We start from the raw sequence: 18,705 nt of genomic DNA on the forward strand, positions 1-18,705 counted from the left end.
AAGAAGAAGAAGAAAAAGGGGTGGGGGGAACAAGCGGGGATTCCCGAAGTGGGCAAACGTGGCCATGGCATTCGGGTGTGCGCGTTCCCTTCGTTCCTGCATGGAAGGGAAGGGACACACCAGAGAATTCGGTACCTGCGTGGAGATTGATGCAGTCCGTGCCTTACGCCGGGGGAGAGGATATCTCGTACCGGTAGAAGAGAATGTACTATGGAGTACCTAGAAGAGAGTAGATTCCGTCACTCTAGAGAGAGTGAGGACGTCGCAGTGCGTGGTCCATCTTCCTTGTGTAAATACCAGGCCGAGTAGTAGTGGGTGGCGCATGTCCGACCGAACGAAATGAAGAGATTGATGGAGTGAGAGGTACGATACTATCGAGAGTATACTACTATGATGGTATAGGTACACACCCTCGCATAATAGGGTCAATCGAGAAGTTGGAGGGCAGCAGCGCGTACGGTAACCACGGCAGGGCACTGGGTCGAGTATGCGTGGCCTATGGAGCCGCGTGTGTACGTATCGCAGCCACTGTGCCCCGACACTGCGGTGGACTCACACCGGTCGGTAAGTACGGTAGGGTAGGTATATGGATACCTGGATTGAGTGACAGCCTCCGAGTGAGTGCATAGCTGGCAGCTGGTGATACCGCTGGGGTTCCGGCAAGCAAGCAGCAATCCTTCACGTCGTAGGGAAACGGCAGCCGCAGTCATCGTGGCGAACGGGCGTGTCGATGTCCCATGGGCCATCCATCCACCCAGGACCGGGCGTAGTAAATATGAAACGTTGGCGTGCTCGTACTTGCCTGCTTGCTTGCCTGCTGTAGCCGACCCCTGTGCCGACCGATTCTCCTCTCAGCACGCTGGGTTGGCTGCTTGGTTAGCCCGGGGCTTCTTGCCCCTTGTTGCTGCAACTCGCCCCCGGTCCCTCCCCGGCCCCTCCCTCCCTTGCCCGCACAAATTTGCACAACCGCACGCTTGTCGCAACAGGTTTCCAAACTCTGCGTCTCCGCAACTCCTGCTTCTCGCTCTTCTCTGTCTCTGTAGAGTACAGAACGCTGGGCCCGAGCAGAGGATCGCGACTTGCTAGAGGCGAGGAGAGTCGGTAGAGAAGAGTGGAGTAGGGTGGCTAACCAGCACTGCCACAAGTAGCGCTAGACTGGAGGAGAAGCGGCAATCGAGACTCTGGCGTGTGTACCAGAGGAGAGAAGGTATCCAGCCGAGCACGGAAGACCTGCTAGCAGAATTGGGTATCAGCAAGTAGACATGTATCCAGAGTACACACACAGCAAGCACACACACAGCACACGCACACCGCATGGAGTAGGTTGAATCGCGAAGGGGAGGGGCAAGGGAGGGGCAAGGGAGGGGCAAGGGGAGGAGGAGGGAGGTGCGAGGTGGGAGGGAGAGGGGGGTGAGCTAACCAGCCGGCTAGCAACTAGAGTAATCACAATTATTGGTGGGAAGGGGTCCGCTCGTCGCAGACCCCCCCAGGTGTGGTGAATGGGGCCAAGGACGGGAATACTTTAGAGAGCCTTCCCCCCGACCCCGAGCCCAACTTTTCTCTTCCTTCCTCACCCTCACACACAGAAAGCCTTTGGAATTTCGCTCTTTCAATATTCCTTCCTTGAGCTTTTAGAAGTCGCCCACTCTCGTTTTCGCCGTCGTCGCCGCTACTTATTTAACCCCCGACAACACTCCCAACCACAACAACAACACTCAACAATCAACCTTCACTCTCTACGCACACACACCGTTAAATAATATTCACGATGCAGCTCCTCACTCTCTCCACCCTCATGGGCCTCTTGGTCAGCTCTGTCGCCGCCCACTCCTGGTTGGAGTGTGTCGACACCGTAGTCAAGAACAAGGACTACGCTAAGTCCCACCCTAGCGACACACTGTAAGCAGAAGCTTCCCCCCAACCTTCTCGGAAACGAGAAGTTTACGAAGGAGAGACATCCCGCTGACACTTTCCTCTTAGCGTGCAAACCTGCAACGGATACCCTCGCAACAAGGTCCACAACGGTGACTGGATCTCGGAGTCGTCCTACTACTCTTACAACTTCAACACCGAATACGCTTGCCGCGATGGACAGCGGACTGCGGGCCAGGCGGCCGGCGCGCCCATGGCGACCGCGTCTCCCGGCGACACTCTGTTGATGCGCTTCTGGGGCAACGGTCACTCCCGGTGGGACATTGGCTCGCCCAACCACCGCGACCCCGGTCTCGTCCGCATCTTCTGGGCCGGAAAGCCCGAGACTGAGATCGTGCACGCTACCGATCTGACCGAGGAGTACTGGATCCCCGGTGCTCAGGGTAACTTCTCGGGCGACGCCGTCACCGAGATCAACGGTAACACCATGAACGAGAAGGCCAACTACTTCTCGTTCGTCCTGCCCGAGAAGATCCAGAACGGTCGCCACATGATGGTCTGGTCGTGGGCGTGGAAGGAGTCGCTCGTCGACGGTGAGAAGGGTGACGCCAACGTGTACGACTCCAGCTGGGACAACGCGTGGGGTACTTGCTTCGACATCCAGATCGAGAACTCTACCTTCACTGGTAAGCTCCGCAATCCGCCCTCGTTCCTCCGCGAGTCATTACTAACATACTTCCAGACGAGGTGAACACCGACATCCTGTGCAACAAGGCCGGCTACGACAAGGAGGCCGCCACCAAGAAGACTGCCACCGAGATCTGCTCCAAGACTTGCTACAAGGGCGGCATGGCCACCGACGCGATGAAGTGCACTGGAACAGACTGCCCCCCCTGCTGGTACATGAACGCCGACCAGGTCAACTGCTTCGACTACGACACCACCGGCAAGTGCCCGTTCTCCGGTGCGTTCGACTGCAAGAAGGGAGCCGCCGCCACTACCAAGCGCGACGTGCTCACCCAGCACCGCAAGCACCGCCGCCACAACCACAAGAACTAAGCGTTCTGTGTTGTGTCATGAGTAGTCTGCTGTTTGTGTCTTGTTGTGTACTGTCTTGCTAGGAATTGTTTGATTGTGATTTGTTGGGGATCTCGGAAAATATGTCTTTTTTTCGCTTCACATGTGTATTTTGGTCCGAATTGGAAATGCTTTGGTTTTGTTGCTTCTTCACGGCGCTCTGATTCCCTTGTTTTTGCGCGCTGTGAATGTATTTGACGGGACGGAACGGCTTTCCATGCTTTTTTTTCTTTTTCCTTTTTCTTTTTTTCTCTGCTTCGACGTTCATATATACAGATATTTATAGTGTGTGGTGGTGGTCACTGGTTACTAGGTCAGGTCAGATAGAGAGGAGGGAATGCGGATTCGAGCGGTCGTTGGCAGTTGTAAATGGTTTCGTTCTCGTCATGTTCGCTGTGAATCTGGTGATGTGTGTGATTGTGTTGTGTGCATGAACTGAGCTGTTGAGCTTGACAGACAGAGAAAAGTGGCATGCTCGCAAACGGCCACGACTCCGTTGCCGAGACTCCGAGACACAGAGAGACCAAGGCTATGCCTCGCGAGTCGCACGTCGTTGATAGCAACAAAGCACCATCTTCCGTCGAACCGTCGAACCTTCTCTCCGTCGAACCGACCATCTGTCCAGCTGTCTGATAGCCACGCTCCTCACTGCTCGCGAGTCGCGGCAGCCAGGCGGCCAGCCAGCCAGTCAATCAATCCACCCACGCCCCTCCCCCTCCCTCCCTCCACTCCCAGAAACCTCATTGAGCAGAACAGAGCTGAGCTGAACTGCACGCCACGAAAAGAAAGAAAAAACCGTTACAATCACACCACGCCGACCCTCGCAATCGCAACCGAAATTTGCAGCGAGCGCCACTCGCCGTCTCGCAGATTCTCGCAGATTCGCGAGCGAGGAAGTAAGTAGGTAGGGAATACTCTGCGCGCGCTGACAGCGTGACGCATGACCTGACGACGACGACGACGACGTTGTGGAGGGGTGTGCAGTCGAGTCGAATCGGCGTGTTGAGTGGAAGCCCCTTTTTTCTTCTTTCTTTCTTTCCTTTCTTGCGGTTCCTGTTCCTCTGCCTGTTGTGGTTCTTGGGCCTGTTCCTGTTCCTGTGCCTGGGCTGGTTCCTGAAGTCGACAAGGGGCTGTGCTGCTGGGTGTGGTGGCGGGTGGCAGGGATGGTTGACCAATCTCCGAGTGTCGTCGCTCGATGGCAGGGTGCAGTGCTCTAGAGTGGGAGACTGGGAGTTTGTGTGGGAGAGGAACGGAGGGGAGGTCGGAGGGGAGGTCGGAGGTGGGAGGTCGGAGGGGAGGTGTCTGTGCCCTACTCCACATACTTCACCTACCATGCATGAGTGAATGAGTGAATGAGCGAATGAGTGAGTGGGTGAGCTCGACGACCGTTGGTGCGCGAATCGCGAGTCGCGCGACTGTTGGCGATCAATAAACAGATCTCGTGAGTCGTGAGTCGCGAGCGGCGACGAGTTGCGACAGCTTGCGAAACCGCACTCGGTACTGCCGAATCTCGTCTGGCTACATACCAGTAGAATTGGTAACCAAGGGAATATCGCGATTCGCGACACCGACAGAAAAGCTGGAACTTGCAACGTGGAACTTGGAACTCGAAGCAGGCAATCACCACTCGCGACTCGCGAGATCGTTGAATGTTGAATGTTGAAACAGCCCGGAGATTTGCGACATCGCCAATTCCAAATAGATGATGGATGGATGATGGATAGATGATAGCTGATATCGCTACCGTCGTCGAGCTGCCTCAATCGTGGGGAAGTGCCAGTACTTAGGCAGTAAGCGCCCTGGCGAAATACAGGCGGCGCGGCGGAATAGGCACCTGTCGCGAGTATCTATCACCCCCAGAAGAGGCATCACTCAACGCTCTATAGGTACCGGTAGTATAGATAATAGTACCTCGCCCCTCCCATTTCCCCCGCCGAACCAACCTCTCGCTCACACGCGAGTTGCCCGTGATCGCTCGTGAGTCGTGATCGTTCGTGATCGCTCGAGGGAGAACTTCCGGCGTCCGCTCCCCTCGCTTAGTTACAGCTATGGGCTCAAACTTCTCGATAGATACGCAAACGCCCGCTTCCCCTTCCGTTTCATTGATGATTGGACACTACCGGTACAGAGGGTACATGGGATAATAGGATTGGCACCTCCGCCGAAATGCGGATTGCGGAATGATGAGTGCGGCGGTGGCAGGTGGCAGGTGCGCGCTTGGAGCAGTGGACAGGAAGTGTAGGTAAGGTGGCAGAATCCTGGATGCCTGGAAGGAAGACGGCGGAAATGAAACATGAAAGACTATGAGGAAGTGGAGGTTGTATTCAACTTCGAAGAGCCATCTGATATGACATGGCTCTCCTCCGCTGCCTACTCTACACGTTCGGTGTCACTCGACCCGGCTTGCCTCTCATCCTCCTATCTTATCAGATCCTGCATCTATCCCACATGTGTTCCTCTCATGGTGGCGACAGACGACACAAGGGAGGGGGAGGGAAGGCTAGGGAGAGAAGGCTAGGGAGAGACGGCAAGGGACCTGGGAGAGAAACGAACTGGAAACGAAACAAAACGGTCGGTGTCGCGGCCGGGTGGCTGTAACTATGAATGTGGTTCTGTGAAGCTACGAAGGGTACTCATACATCACACATCATAAAATAGCATTCATAATTAATGGCGGTGAATCGTCTCAAGCAATTGTAATGGCATTCGTCATCCACGGCGGTGAATCACCTCAAGTACTTATAATCATCCGCAAGCATTCGAACCATCTCCAGTTCTCCTCCGCTTCCCACCTCTGCCCATCTCCGGTCCTCCTCCGCTTTCCACCTCTACACATCTCCAGTCCTCCTCCGTCTCCAGTTCTCCTCCGCTTCCACCTATGCCCATCCCCAGTCCTCCTTCATCTCCCAATAAATCCCCACCCTCTGCAATTCATTACAGTGGGCGTAGGGGTCGTCACCACCCGCTGTCGCTTGGTTATCGAACTCGGCGAGAATTTTGTATTTGTGCCGGCCGCCACCATCCTTTGTGGCCGCGGCCATCCTCCGCTGAACACCAGTCATATCTATTACTTGTCAGCCCTCTACTACCTCTCGTGTCGAATGTGATAATTCTCGTACCTTCAAGCCGTCATCGTCGGCATCTTGAGCTGGATAAAATCTATGCTCTTCGTGCGAAGACCGTATGCCCTCATCACCTCTTGTGACTTCTGAGTCATCCTGGGCCTCTTCTTCAGCTGGAGAGGGGTCGGACACAGCGAGCGGAACGTGTCCCGATGTTCCAATGACTTCCTGGTCTGGAGGAGACAGATCAGAATCCACAGATCCATCAGGCCGTTCGCTACAGGCGTGCCCGTCAGTACCCAGCGGGAATGGGCCTTTACAGCGTCGACGGTGTTGTAGTTCGCGCTCTCAATGCTCCGGATCGTTTGGGCCTCGTCCAGGACTATCAGTGCGTCGTTTCTCGGTGCGTCGTTGCGGTCGATGTACATATTCCGTGCGGAACTCCATTCGCCCTTTCCCTCAAGGACACCTCGTGGCGTCCTCGGACCGGAAGAAGAAAATGCGAATCGAAGTCGCGGGTAAGTGAGAAGATGGGCCATTTTTGGCTGAGAAGATGAAGATGATGTTGTGTATAGAAGAGAAGAGGGAAGTAGAGTCGTGCGAACCGGTGAATATATAGGTGGAAACATTCCAAGAGCATCGAATCGGCGCTAGCGTGACGTTAGCGTAAAATTAGCGTACACACACGTGACCACACCCTACCCGTCGGCTTGAGTGACCGCTCACCATGTGTGATTATTCTGAGGGCTGTGATTAGAGAGTCTGTCCAGTGATCTAACAGTTTTACTCACTGATAAGATGTAACATCGCCGGCTGATGATGGGTGGTGATGGCTGGTGATGGCTGGTGATGGCTGGTGATGGCTGGTGGCTGGAGGTGCAGCTGCTCACTCGGTCACCTTATGTACTCATCCCACTTCGTCTTTGTTCGAAGAGGGAGTTGACTTGCGTCTCTGGAGCACGAATCTTACTGCTGTATCGATACGCGGCCTGTTCATACCAGGGTCCAGACTGGTCGCGATTGAACTTTGAAGCGCCCGGAGCAGGGGCTGACAGGCATTGGGTCTCACTCGGCTGCATCGTTGCACGGTCACGATGACAAGTGTAATAGTAAAGTAAAGTATAGCAGTTCCACGTCACCTTGCCATCCAACTTCTGTCGCGTCCAGCGTCCACGAGCACCCATGAGCCGTAACCATGTACCTGCAGGCTGCAGCTCGTGTCCATGTTGCAATCCCGGAGGACCCGCCGGTGGTGGAGTACCACGGGGCTGACGTACATGGCCGTGTGGGTATCAGTGGCGATTTTCCAGATCTCGGTTTCGTCGGGTCATGTCCCTGGACGGAGAGCTCGACGAGTTATGTCATCGGTACTCTACCGGATCTTCAATTTGGGTTGAATCATAACGGAACACTCGCAATCGCCTTTGTCGGACGTGATTCCTGAAAGTTGTCGGCAGAGGCGACGGTAAGGAGAATCTGGACTGCTCTGGGCCACTGTCTACTGCTGAATTGCATGCCGCTCTAACACATTACAGCCCAGGGACTATGACACCAGGTCCTGATGCGCCTGATGATTCATGAACACAGAGGACCTGCATTGCGGATAGCAAGGGGGGCGAACGACGACGTTGTGCCAATCGAAAGCCACCAGCCAAGCCTACGTAAGTAATCGATTATCCACCGCAAACCCCATTCTGCATTACAATACGTTACATTACAATATCCTCCCCCAAGAAACCTACCGACACCCGCCCACCATCCGCAAGCCCTCACTCCGGCCGTATCGTCGTCTTGAGATCTCAACAGCAACGAAAGACAGTGAGACTGATTTGCGCACAGCAAGAAGAGCAGCACAGGATGGGGCGGTTGATGTCGCAGGTCTCCCCGCTGATTGTGCACACTGGCTCGGGTGTGAGTGTAGGCGCGGGAGTCTCTGGCTCCGGGGTAGGAGTGGGAGTCTCCGGCTCGGGGGTAGGCGTGGGCGTGAGAGTCTCCGGCTTCGGGGTAGGCGTGGGCGTCTCCAGCTCCGGGGTGGGCGTGAGCGTGGGAGTTGGCGTGGGAATCTCGGGCTCGGGCTCGGGTCGCGGGCAGAGTTTTATATTGTACTTTTCGCATAGCGGCGCCAGAACTGCGGTCGATAATTAGTCTCAGTGTTCGCTCGCTATTCGCATGGTCGTAGTTATGGGAGGGAGGGAGGCTTGCCCTCTGGGCAGCAGGCGGGTAGATCCGACGGTTTCGGGTGATAGTTGGGTTTGCAGGGGCTCGCGCTGACGGCGACGACGGCGACCAGGATGGCGAAGAGAGAGAGGAGTTGCAGGCGAGCCATGGTGTGAGCGAGTGTCGGTGAAAGAACGTGATCGGGGATGTCGTTCAAATGGCAGTGGATCCTGTGTATTTAAGCCCTGGGGAAACATAGGGGCTGGTCCATACATAGATCTCCGGATTCATGCAAGGTACAAGCTTTCACTAGAGCATGCAAAGGTGCTCGTCAGGAGAGGTTTCGCCTATTTTTTACGCTATTACATGCTTAACCTTCAGCGGGTAAGGGCTTATACTCGTGGGTTTCTCGGCACGCGTGGGTATGAATGATGACCACTAGACTAAACTTGTACATACGGCAAGATCACGGGATACTGTGGCTGGGTGTAGATGATTCTTTCCCACCGTCTTCATGCCGTCGGCACCGTCCTCTATCTAATACTTTATGTGTCCGCCTCTACTTTCAATAAAGTACCATATCAGGTGTGTTTGAATACCTAGGCAGTCTGGTGTCCGGCAGCCTGGTACCCGGCAGCGCGGTGCCCCGAAAAGGTCTCGGGCCTGGCTTGCTAGTGCTATGTATTTACTTTCCCTCTAAATAACCAGCTAATCCAACAGTTATGTGTATCTATGGCGGGTAGCTTTTTGGCTGGTGATTATGGCGCTGTTCGCACGGTTGTTGGATTGCTACCTGGAATAGTAGCTAATAGTACTAGCAGTTCAGGAGTGTTCCGCGCATTGGTATCTGTGGCTTGTACATAACTACGTGGCTTGTAAGGGCTAGGTAAGGTCATAGGGAGTCTAGACATACATCGGAGTCTTCTTCCGCTGAAAGGTCTTTCTTCCTGGCCATGCATGTGAGGAATGCATGATTATTGGCCAAATATTATTGCTCTGGCCGCTGTGCGAAACGATGTTACCGGCTTTTTAATTGACTGCGGTCTGCACACTCGATCCATGGCGGCTTCAGTTTCTAGTCGTCAACTACCGCTACGGAGTATTGTGGCCCCATTGGGATACCCCATGTTCTGGAGTCACCAGCCGGCCGGGTCTCGACTTAGCCTCAAGAACCTGAAGATGATGGGGGCGGGACGGGAGAGGGCAATTTGTGAAACGTATGTGCATGATGGAGACCAGTAAACCACATGGACTGTGATATGCCCACGGATCAAGTCGTTTCGTTCAACATAGGATCTCGTACATACCATCGAATTCCTCTCGGCGTATCTGGCGGTAGGTACTCTGCAGTGCGTCGCCTACTTTAGCAGCCAGCCTCACTGCCGCTCCGTGCTCCCAAATTTACCCGCGATGTACTGATAACCCGCGTTTGTCTCGCCAGCTTTTGGAAGCACTATGGTCGGGCACACCAAATTGCGGACTCGCGGAGGGCGCGACATTCATTCCTGCTTAGTAACATACACAATATACCCTGCCGAACCGAGTGACTGATATGATTTCTTCGATCTTGACCATCCAAGCGACATTCCTTCCAAAACACCAGTCTCTTCTCTACAACCACAAGTTGCCGGCGGGAAGAAACGAATGTGGTTTGTACTATACCTAGTATAGTAGGTATCAACGTTGACAGGCAAGGCGGGGCCTTCTTCTTCTTCTTCTACTTCTTCTTTCTTGATCGTCATCTATCAAATAGGCGGCCAACCCCCCATCCCCACACTCTCCTCTGTGTGTGCTCCCTTCCTCGCCACGCCTGTTCGCCTGGAGAGGCATTGGCGAAGAGCCCTTAAAAAGGCGTCACTTCCTGCACGCCATCGGTCGCACCGGGGGCCATGAAAGATAAGCAGCCCACATTGCTGGCGAATCATAATCCCTAGGGGAATATCGTGTGTCTGTTTCAGTCCAATTGCGGCAGCTAATTCGAGCCGCTCAAGGGCACGCTCGACTGTGCGGATCTCAACAAACGGGATTCTGGATTCCAATACGGTACTGCTCTATAGCGGAGTACTTCGAGTACTGACAACTGTGTCTCAGAGGTGTTGAATCGGCCGATTCTTGAGTGCGCAGAGATTCGGCATAGGCTCCAGAGCGCAGATCGGAGTTCCAGAAGGATGGCGCGCATTCAAAGGGGGCTTATTGGTGAATGTCGCGGGCAAGCCTATGATTTCTTTTTCTTTTTCTGCTGTCACCTTCAGTTTTGGCCGTGTGTGCTTCTAGGCATCTATCCATGTTGCTTACACACCTACAATCAGCGCAGCCTGGGGTTTCCTGGGGTTTCCCACACCACATGCCGGGTGCTTGGTGTCTCTCGCTTTGCTCTTGACTGGAATCCTCCGAGTCGAGTTTACTCTCAACAACTACAACCCCGTACTACAGCATTCGACGATCTCCGGACTGTGCACTGTAATGGCGCTGATGAAATTGATTTTGGCGATGGTTCTGGTTGTGGTTCTGGCCGGCGCTGCGGCCCCAGAACAGGTAGTACCTGCTACTTTGACCGCGCCGCCCGGCGGCAGTGATGAAGAAAAATATCAAGCTGGAGCTGAGTTTAATAATAACTTGGTCTCGGATCTCTCGCCGTAAGGACAGCGTATTGCCCTATCATTTCTTATCACGCTGACGTCCTCGCCTAGACTACTCGCACTGTGATATCCCTCACATCCTCGCATTCGATGTTCCGCTTCTGACGAAATCGCAGCTTTGGTGAGCGGTTCGCCCAGCAGTTCATGAGCGTCTCCACTAGCTGGGTCGACAGTTTGATCTTCTCAATGGCTCCCTTGGGCGTTATCACCGCCATTGTCGGTATGCTTCACCGCGTTTCCAGCGCAATGCCCTCGTTCAAACTTCACGGTTGACTCTCGTAGGGGCTATCAGGGTCGGCGGGCCATCGTGGCTGCGTGGAATTATTGGTCGAGCGAGGGAGACCCGTGCAGCCGCGGAGGTTGAGCTGATGTCATCGACATCTCATGAAGGTCGGTCGGTCGAAACTAAAAACCGATGTGAGAGCCGGGAGCTTCGGGCTGATGCATTTAGTGTGCGAGATCTGGAATGGTGATGCAATCGTTCGTGTGATGGGATCACCTCAAATCCAGCAACTTCTCTATTTCGAGAATGTTCCCGACAACCTTCTCGAGAAGATCAAAAAGCGGAGGTCAGCTGAGGGTAGTACGTCGACCCGGAGCTGTTACTCAGGCTGCCCGTCGGCTGCGGAATCGGGCACTGTGAACAGTGGTACTTTCGAGACGGTGCGAGATGTCGAGCTGTCGGAGATCAAGCAGAAGTTTCATGTTTTCACCCTCAAGGAAGCCGAAGACCTTGGGCTCATCTTCAACAAGTCGAAAGAACCGTCGAAGTGGGAGCAATGGCGCAAGTGGGTGATTGATCAGCTGAACAAGTACCTAGTCAAATATTGGAGAGAACAACGGGGGCGATTCTCCCGAACGCATGATGGCGACGGCGGCGAGGCCGGCGATAAAAATGTCATGCACGTACAGTCGAAGTACGATGCTCCGAATATCTCGATGAATCTCAGTGTCCTGAAGAAGCCCTGGGAGCTCTACTTGGCTGCCGCGGTCGGAGTCTTGAGCCAGGCTGCTGTGATCGTTGTGGCCACCTATGCGGCCTATACACCCCACTTGCAGTTCAACAAGACTGGTCTCACAGTTCAAAAATACTCGTACCGTCAGTCACAAAACAGACTTCCGATTAATCGTGATGCGGAAATGCTGATCCAATTGTAATAGCGCTGACTTCCATCGGAACCTTGTTACTTGTAACCGGAATGTTTATAGCGGCGTCGGTCGTAGAACGGAGTACCCACGAAGATACATACGAGAAACGCTCGGAAATGGTGGATGCGAGGCTTTTTATATTCTGGTGAGAGCGGATAACTTGGGCGTCTTCACCGTGAGCTAGGACTGACCGAAATAGGATACAAAGAGGCCGTGTAATCAACGACCAAACGTTTGATTCCTATGCGATAATTGCGGACGGCCCTGTCGATACGGTCAGGACATCCAGCCGTCAGCCATCTCACAAGGACTCGGACTCCCACGCCTCACCTCTCATGCGTGGGTTTACCGTCTTGGGAACAGTCACCTCGGTCGTGGGGTTTATATTCCAATTCATTGGTCTGCGGGGCATGCACTGGTGATTAAAGCCTTGACCTTGAAAAGTTGATGGACTAATTGAAGTTGCAGGTCGGCTTCAACAGCACAATTGGGAGCAACAATTCTCATGACAATTGTGAGGGCGCTCCTCCGTCGCGGAATGGCAAAACGACCGTCTTCGGTAAAGTTAGCAAATGAATTCGAGTTGGAGTGGCTCGCTACCGAATTAGCGAAACACAAGAACGACTTCGGGTCACACTTCAGCAAACGCAGCAACACTCGAGCCATGCAGTCTCATGAGGATGAACATTCATGGCGCACGTTTAGGGTCATCACCGGTGGAATACCTACTGATAAAACAAACGATCCCGGTAAAGAGTCGGTACCCACCGATACAACAGGAGGAGCACGGTGCTCCTTCCCAGCACCCGATATCCCTGATACATCGAGACCAACCTCTCGCCAGCAAGTCAGTAACCCACAGTCCTCGCTTACTGTACGTAACCGACTGGGTCGGAAACCGTCTGTACGAAAGTCCGATGCGCATACAGTACAGGAAAACTCCGACGGAACGGCTACGCCATCAGTCCAAGGCCAATATCGTATCCTTGAACGCTTGTTTGACTGGCTTCACCGGTCGGTCGGGCAACGACCTGCGGATCCAGTGCAGAAAACTCCCCAGGAAGCGCTCCTGAGCGCCCAGGACCTGGTGGATGTTCGCCAACGCGTCGGTCAACTTAGCCAGTGGACAGGTCCCGCATCCGACGCCGCAGTCGCCGCAGCTAATGCGATCGAAGTGGTCATGAACACGCTTTTTCCACCGAAAATCACATTATTAAAAGAGTTCAGTTGGCCCTTGGATGTTCGGATTGGGTGTGGTTGTAGCATGGAAGCCCTGGGAAGTGGTGGTACATCGTGCACAAGCAACCTTACATCAAAGTCTTCAGAGGACCAGCAAATCTTCCTTCGAGCAGAAGTGGTCCATAAGGATGGCAAGAAGTTCTGGCTGGCAAACGTCGATCGGATTGAGGCGCTATTATCGCTCTGGCTGCGTCATGCCCATGGTTCGGAGGAGGCAGCGCCGAAGATCGAGTCGGACAGCGGCAAGCCTGACACAAACTGGCTTCGACACAAACCACGAAAACAAAGCATGTTATTTCTGGGTCCTGACACCCTCCTTCTTCGCAGGGACCTGAGGTGGTGGGTACCAGGTGGCGCTGCCGGACTTCTGGAAGTGAGTATGAGATCATCTGAACAGACGACTACTCCTGATGCAGAACCCAACATCTACCGTATAGATAGGCATAGGATCACCGGCCTCCATTGCCCAGGAAACTTCAATCTTGATGACGGCGCGAGCACAGGTGGTTGCAGCAACGGACTCAAACTCATCAGCTTCGAATGCCGCACCTTGTCTTTAGACGACCCGGGGTCGACTCCTGGCTCCGATAAGCCGGCCGATATGGACCCACTGATTTCCGGTACCGGTCCGGAGACCACCGGTTCCAACGGTCTCGACCAGGCCTCCCGAGATACCAAAGCGATTTCACTGGGTGTAGTGACAACTACACCAAAAGAGTTACTGTTCGCGCAGCACATCTTCACTGCCTTCATGATGGCGGCCGCGACGAAATTGGATCGAATCGGCGGGAAGTCGGCCGCTTCTCAAGAAACGGCTCACAACCGTCCCTCCGCCTGGCGGCATTTCCGACTTCAGAATACGGTGATTGCCAAGATCGCGCTGGGTGTACAAAACGCTGGTCTCACGAGAAGCCTCGAGGAATCATATCTCTGCATCATTCCCCCGCTGAGCTGGCAGCACAAGCTTCCAGTTGGTGCTGCCGTCGACTTGGTGCTTCGGAATCTGGAACAGTTCGAGGATGTCCTGAATTGGGAGAAGTCCACGGACATCTATCTGGAATTGCTTCACGTAGCACACCATTTCGGCTCGCCTTCCGAGTGTCCCTTCGCCCTAAAGGCAGCGGTCGCCGTCGTGGAGTACTTGAGGAGGATAGTCAATACTCAGCAACTCTACTCTAAAGACCACCCGGACTGGACGAAGTTGGAACTTCAAGCGGTGAACGTGAGAAAAGGTCTAAAAGAACTCGTGTGCGAACCAGTCCAAGCATCATTACGTTTGATATACAAACACCAGGACCGAGGGGAAGAATATCAAAAGCTTCTCGCCTATACGGCGGACGCCGGAGTGAAAGAGACGCCGATGGCTTCCTCCGTTGGGTTTTCGGAGTTGCACGAAAAGATCTATTCCGGAAAACAATGGAAGCCGGAGGAAGGCATCAGAGACTGGAATGAGCAGGATATCCTGGGGTGGTCACCATTGCATTATGCAATATGTCGGAATAATAACTGCGTAGAGTATGACTACCGAAGATTATTCACTGGGGTGTATTACGCTTGCTAACCGGCTTTTTTAGTGCTCTGATACAGCAGGGCGCTGATACGGACCTCCAAGATATATCAGGTTGGACTGCCTTACACTACGCGGCTCGGAAAGGAAAGGCCGCCCCCGGAATGTCGCTCGTGAAGAGCGCACAAGTCGAGGCTCGCGCACGAGACGGGACATTTCCACTACATTGGGCTGCCAAACATGGACACGAGTTCGTCGAGGCGTTACTGCGGCAAAAGGCACGGGTTGATGTTCAAGATGCCACCAACCGAACACCACTGCATTGGGCAGCTCTGGCGAAGAATAACCTCGCCGTGGATTTGCTGATGCGGGCTCGCGCTTCGCGGGCCATCCTGGATTTTCAGCAAATGACACCTCTCCATCTTGCGGCTACCACTGGAGACCACGCGTGTATAAAGTTGTTGTTGGATGGCTCTGACTTGGAGGCGAAGGACCAGAGCCAAAGGACCCCAATCATGCTGGCCGCATTGAACGGCCACAGGAAGGCTGTGGAATTTCTGTCGGAGAAGAATGCCGACATCAAGGCCAAGGACTGCGAAGGCATGATGGCACTCCATCTGGCGGTCTCGAGGGGTCACGATGCGCTCGTTGAGCTACTGCTTGATATCGACAGCGAAGCTCAAGGGTGTGAGAGTACCGATAAGAAAGAGACTGAGGGTTCCAGTAAGAAGGACGGGGAAACAACCCGGGGTGCTGACGAGATTAAGCACAATATCGACGATACTGATGGGAAGCATGTGGAAACGACCAAGGGCATTTGCAACGTGTATAAGGAAGCCACCGACAAGTCCGGGCGGACTCCGCTCCACATCGCAGCATTTTATGGCAGAGACTCCACACTTAAACTATTGCTCGGGAAAAAGGTCAACACGCAAGCGAAAGACAACGCGGGGAACTCGGCATTATACATCGCTCTATTGAAAGGACATGAGAAGGCTGCGCGAGTGTTGCTGGACGCTGATCGCTTCGATATCCAGAGCAAAAACGAGGAAGGACAGACGCTACTTCATTCCGCAGTCCTGAGCGGGCCAGAGTCAGTCCAGTTACTGTTGACTTTGGGTGTCGACATCCAAGCCAAGAATGATATTGGTCGGACAGCACTCCATCTCGCGGCGATGAATGGGCGTAAAGAGGTTTCAATCATGTTACTGAGGGGTGTGGTAGAACAGGGGGGTGGGGTAGCAAAGGAAGGTGCCAGGGTAGACGTGAACCAGAAGGATAACGGAGGGCGAACTGCAATTCATCTTGCAGCACTAAATGGCCATAAAGATATCATTTCGCTCTTACTCGATCAAGGCTCCGACCCGGATGCCATCGACAACGATTCGGAAACGGCAATCCACATTGCTTGCGAAAATGATCACGTTTCGGTTACACGACTGTTACTCGACAAAGTAACAAGAACCACTATCGATGCTCAAAACAAAGCTGGACAGACAGCGTTGAACCTAACTGTCTTACGAGGAAACGAACAACTTGTCGATATACTCCTCAAGCATAAGCATCGCGCCTCGCCCGAGATCGTAAACGGCATCGGGAATACTCCATTACTCTCTGCCATTAAGTACGCGGTAAATGATGTTGCTTTGGTCAAAAGCTTGCTCGCTCATCGTGCGAACACCGAACCACGAGACACTGAAGGATGCACGGCGCTTCATTGTGCCGTCGGAATGGGAAACATCGAAATCGTCAAGCTCCTACTCTCAAACAGGGCCGATGTGCATGCCCGGGATAGCCAGCAGAATACAGCACTACATCTAGCAGCTGAGAACCTCTCTGGGGAGGCTGTTGAATTACTTCTCAAAAACGGAGCAGATATAAACGCGCAAAACAACGATGGAATTACTGCGCTACACATCGCTTGCGAGATCGGTGCTGAAGACTCTGCGAAAAAGTTAATTGACCGTGGCGCCCGACTAGATATCGCCGACATAACTGGGAGAATACCGCTCGCTGTAGCGATAGTTGAAGACTACTACGGCTCCCATGTGGGAATTGTGGACCTTTTGTTACGATCCGGAGCCGATCCTTCCTCCACCGACAAACACGGCTGGACCATCGAGCACCTTGCACAATCACGAGAGAGGATGGTAGAGCTTCTCGAGGCTCACTCCAATGTTAGCCACACGGTGGATCTCACCATTCAATCTTCGACTATACCTTTACCGATCACCAGGAGCATTGATCATATACCCATAACGATACGTCGACCGACTGCTTGGAGCACGCGGTTTAAGAGTAAAAAAATCGAATTGGAAAACAATGGGCTCGATGCCATTTTTCCCTCGCAAGGGACCTACAAAACCAGTATCTATATCCGGGCTTTAGGCGTAGCCAATCATCCATTTCCTCCCCCACGGCCTCAGCATTCTACGGACGACTGGTCTCAAGGAGACGATAAGGTTTTCAATGCCTCAACTTACTTCGAAGTTCGCGTGGTCGCTACAGATGACTCGTATGTACATCTCTCCATAGGCAGAACGAACGACCGAGGCTGACGGAGACAGAATCGTTGGTTTAGGTCTGTGTGACAAACCTAATGTGAACTTCGCCCAAATGCCTGGCTGGGACTCCCGCACCTGGGGGTATCACGGCGATGATGGACAGAAGTTTACTGGCGCTGGTTATGGGGATTTCTATAGTGAGCTGTATGGGATTGGGGATACAGTCGGCTGTGGGGTGGATAAACAGGGAAATATTTTCTTCACAAAGAACGGCGTGCATTTGGGTAAGTTCGCTGATAGTATTTCCTTGGTCTGCTCTGTACTGATACTGGAAACATAGGTGTCGCATTTACCGGGATCGCCGGCCAGTTGTTTCCGATAGTCGGCTTGTCTCTGTCAGGCCGCGTCACAGCAAACTTTGGAGCAAAGCCATTCAAATACGTACCAAACGTTTTGAATGCAGATACGTCCGTGACGGCGGGTACCAAGCCGAATTATGAGAGGTCAGTTACAGCGGAAAGAAAGCTACGACTCGCCGACTGGATGGAGGAAATTTCCGACCTTCCTGTTGAACCCCCGATGGTCATACAGGATGAGGGTACACCATTGGAAAGTGGTGGAGCAGAATGTCGAGAGGGAGTTCAAGGGGCCGAATCCGCGGACATAAACGAAGCAGTTGGGGGAAAGATGAATTCGTCTGCAAATGCGGGAGAGGGTTATCGGGATGATTGCGGCCAGGAGAACAGCCGCCAGGAGGATAATGCTACCGGAAATGATTGTGAGGAAGTGGCTTCAGACCGGGCTGCTTCCCGCGGATCGGTTATCTTAGATATGCAGGGACGGTGTCGAGAGGAAGCGATAGTTTGAATGGTTCCTGGGTTTCATTTGGGGTCCAGTGGAGTTTTTGTTTTTTGTTTAATCAATAATTGCATGCGACCTAGGTATTTACATGGCAATATCTACCCGTTCACTTCCCCGTTTCCACGCCACTGTCCAACCCGACTTTTCATCCAGCGTCCCGATGTGGCTTTCCCTCCCCCCGCCGTGGCCTGACCCGACGATATATGAGCGCACCAAGGATGACCACTTGCCACAACATTCCAGCAGTTATTGACTCTTGAGTCTCATTGGCTCTTCGCCATTTATTCACGCCTGTCCTATTTGCGACCCTTGCCTCGCCATTGACCTTCGCCTCTCCCACATACACCTACTACCTACCTATACTCTCCACCGAACCATCCCATCTCTCAATGCTCGTATCACATCGTCCGGATATACACAGTTTCTCACAACATCCCCTAAACACAACACCAACATCAACATCCCTATCCCCGTAGTTACCATCTTCTCTTTTCTTCCCATCCACCGATCCCCAGACCTACTTACACAAATGAAAACCACTCCAACCCCGCCCGCCTCAATGCACCCAAAAAAAACACAAGACAAAAACCAAAAACCAAAAAAAAGATGCGATGATAGGTATTCCGACACGAAAGAAA

General features: G+C 53.4%; 6 protein-coding genes across 6 annotated transcripts; 3 read left to right on the forward strand and 3 right to left on the reverse strand.

Moving 5' to 3' along the window:
* Positions 1–923: 923 nt before the first annotated feature.
* BZA05DRAFT_412614 (uncharacterized protein) lies at positions 924–1,342 on the reverse strand. Its single transcript, XM_051485119.1, has one exon. The coding sequence runs from the start codon at positions 1,314–1,316 to the stop codon at positions 1,083–1,085; it is 234 nt and encodes a 77-aa protein (XP_051334921.1). The 5' UTR covers positions 1,317–1,342; the 3' UTR covers positions 924–1,082.
* Positions 1,343–1,574: 232 nt separating this feature from the next.
* Positions 1,575–3,412, forward strand: BZA05DRAFT_360172 (uncharacterized protein). Its single transcript, XM_051481485.1, has 3 exons — positions 1,575–1,899; positions 1,981–2,558; positions 2,615–3,412. The coding sequence occupies exons 1-3, from the start codon at positions 1,769–1,771 to the stop codon at positions 2,929–2,931; spliced, it is 1,026 nt and encodes a 341-aa protein (XP_051334922.1). The 5' UTR covers positions 1,575–1,768; the 3' UTR covers positions 2,932–3,412.
* A 2,226-nt stretch (positions 3,413–5,638) lies between these two features.
* Positions 5,639–6,868, reverse strand: BZA05DRAFT_412617 (SNF2 family N-terminal domain-containing protein). The gene is made up of 4 exons (XM_051485120.1): positions 6,803–6,868; positions 6,714–6,751; positions 6,069–6,661; positions 5,639–6,013 (listed from the first exon to the last, which is right to left on the reverse strand). Exons 2-3 carry the CDS (start codon positions 6,738–6,740, stop codon positions 6,071–6,073), a joined length of 618 nt encoding a protein of 205 aa, XP_051334923.1. The 5' UTR covers positions 6,741–6,751; positions 6,803–6,868; the 3' UTR covers positions 5,639–6,013; positions 6,069–6,070.
* A 672-nt stretch (positions 6,869–7,540) lies between these two features.
* BZA05DRAFT_449320 (uncharacterized protein) lies at positions 7,541–8,337 on the reverse strand (the record flags this gene model as incomplete). The annotated part of the gene is made up of 3 exons (XM_051487340.1): positions 7,541–7,603; positions 7,913–8,086; positions 8,284–8,337. 3 exons carry the CDS (start codon positions 8,335–8,337, stop codon positions 7,541–7,543), a joined length of 291 nt encoding a protein of 96 aa, XP_051334924.1.
* Positions 8,338–10,924: 2,587 nt separating this feature from the next.
* Positions 10,925–12,524, forward strand: BZA05DRAFT_319814 (uncharacterized protein; the record flags this gene model as incomplete). The annotated part of the gene is made up of 8 exons (XM_051480429.1): positions 10,925–11,027; positions 11,090–11,197; positions 11,259–11,446; positions 11,720–11,906; positions 11,969–12,075; positions 12,109–12,122; positions 12,156–12,374; positions 12,425–12,524. Coding segments are annotated over 8 exons (1,026 nt in total), but the record flags the coding sequence as incomplete, so codon positions are not given.
* Positions 12,525–17,273: 4,749 nt separating this feature from the next.
* BZA05DRAFT_344681 (concanavalin A-like lectin/glucanase domain-containing protein) lies at positions 17,274–18,073 on the forward strand (the record flags this gene model as incomplete). Its single annotated transcript, XM_051481139.1, has 2 exons — positions 17,274–17,490; positions 17,547–18,073. Coding segments are annotated over 2 exons (744 nt in total), but the record flags the coding sequence as incomplete, so codon positions are not given.
* Positions 18,074–18,705: the final 632 nt, after the last annotated feature.

Source organism: Tricharina praecox (genome assembly GCF_024521635.1).
Source record: "Tricharina praecox strain CBS 144465 chromosome Unknown BZA05scaffold_43, whole genome shotgun sequence".
Taxonomy (NCBI): Eukaryota; Fungi; Ascomycota; class Pezizomycetes; order Pezizales; family Pyronemataceae; genus Tricharina; species Tricharina praecox.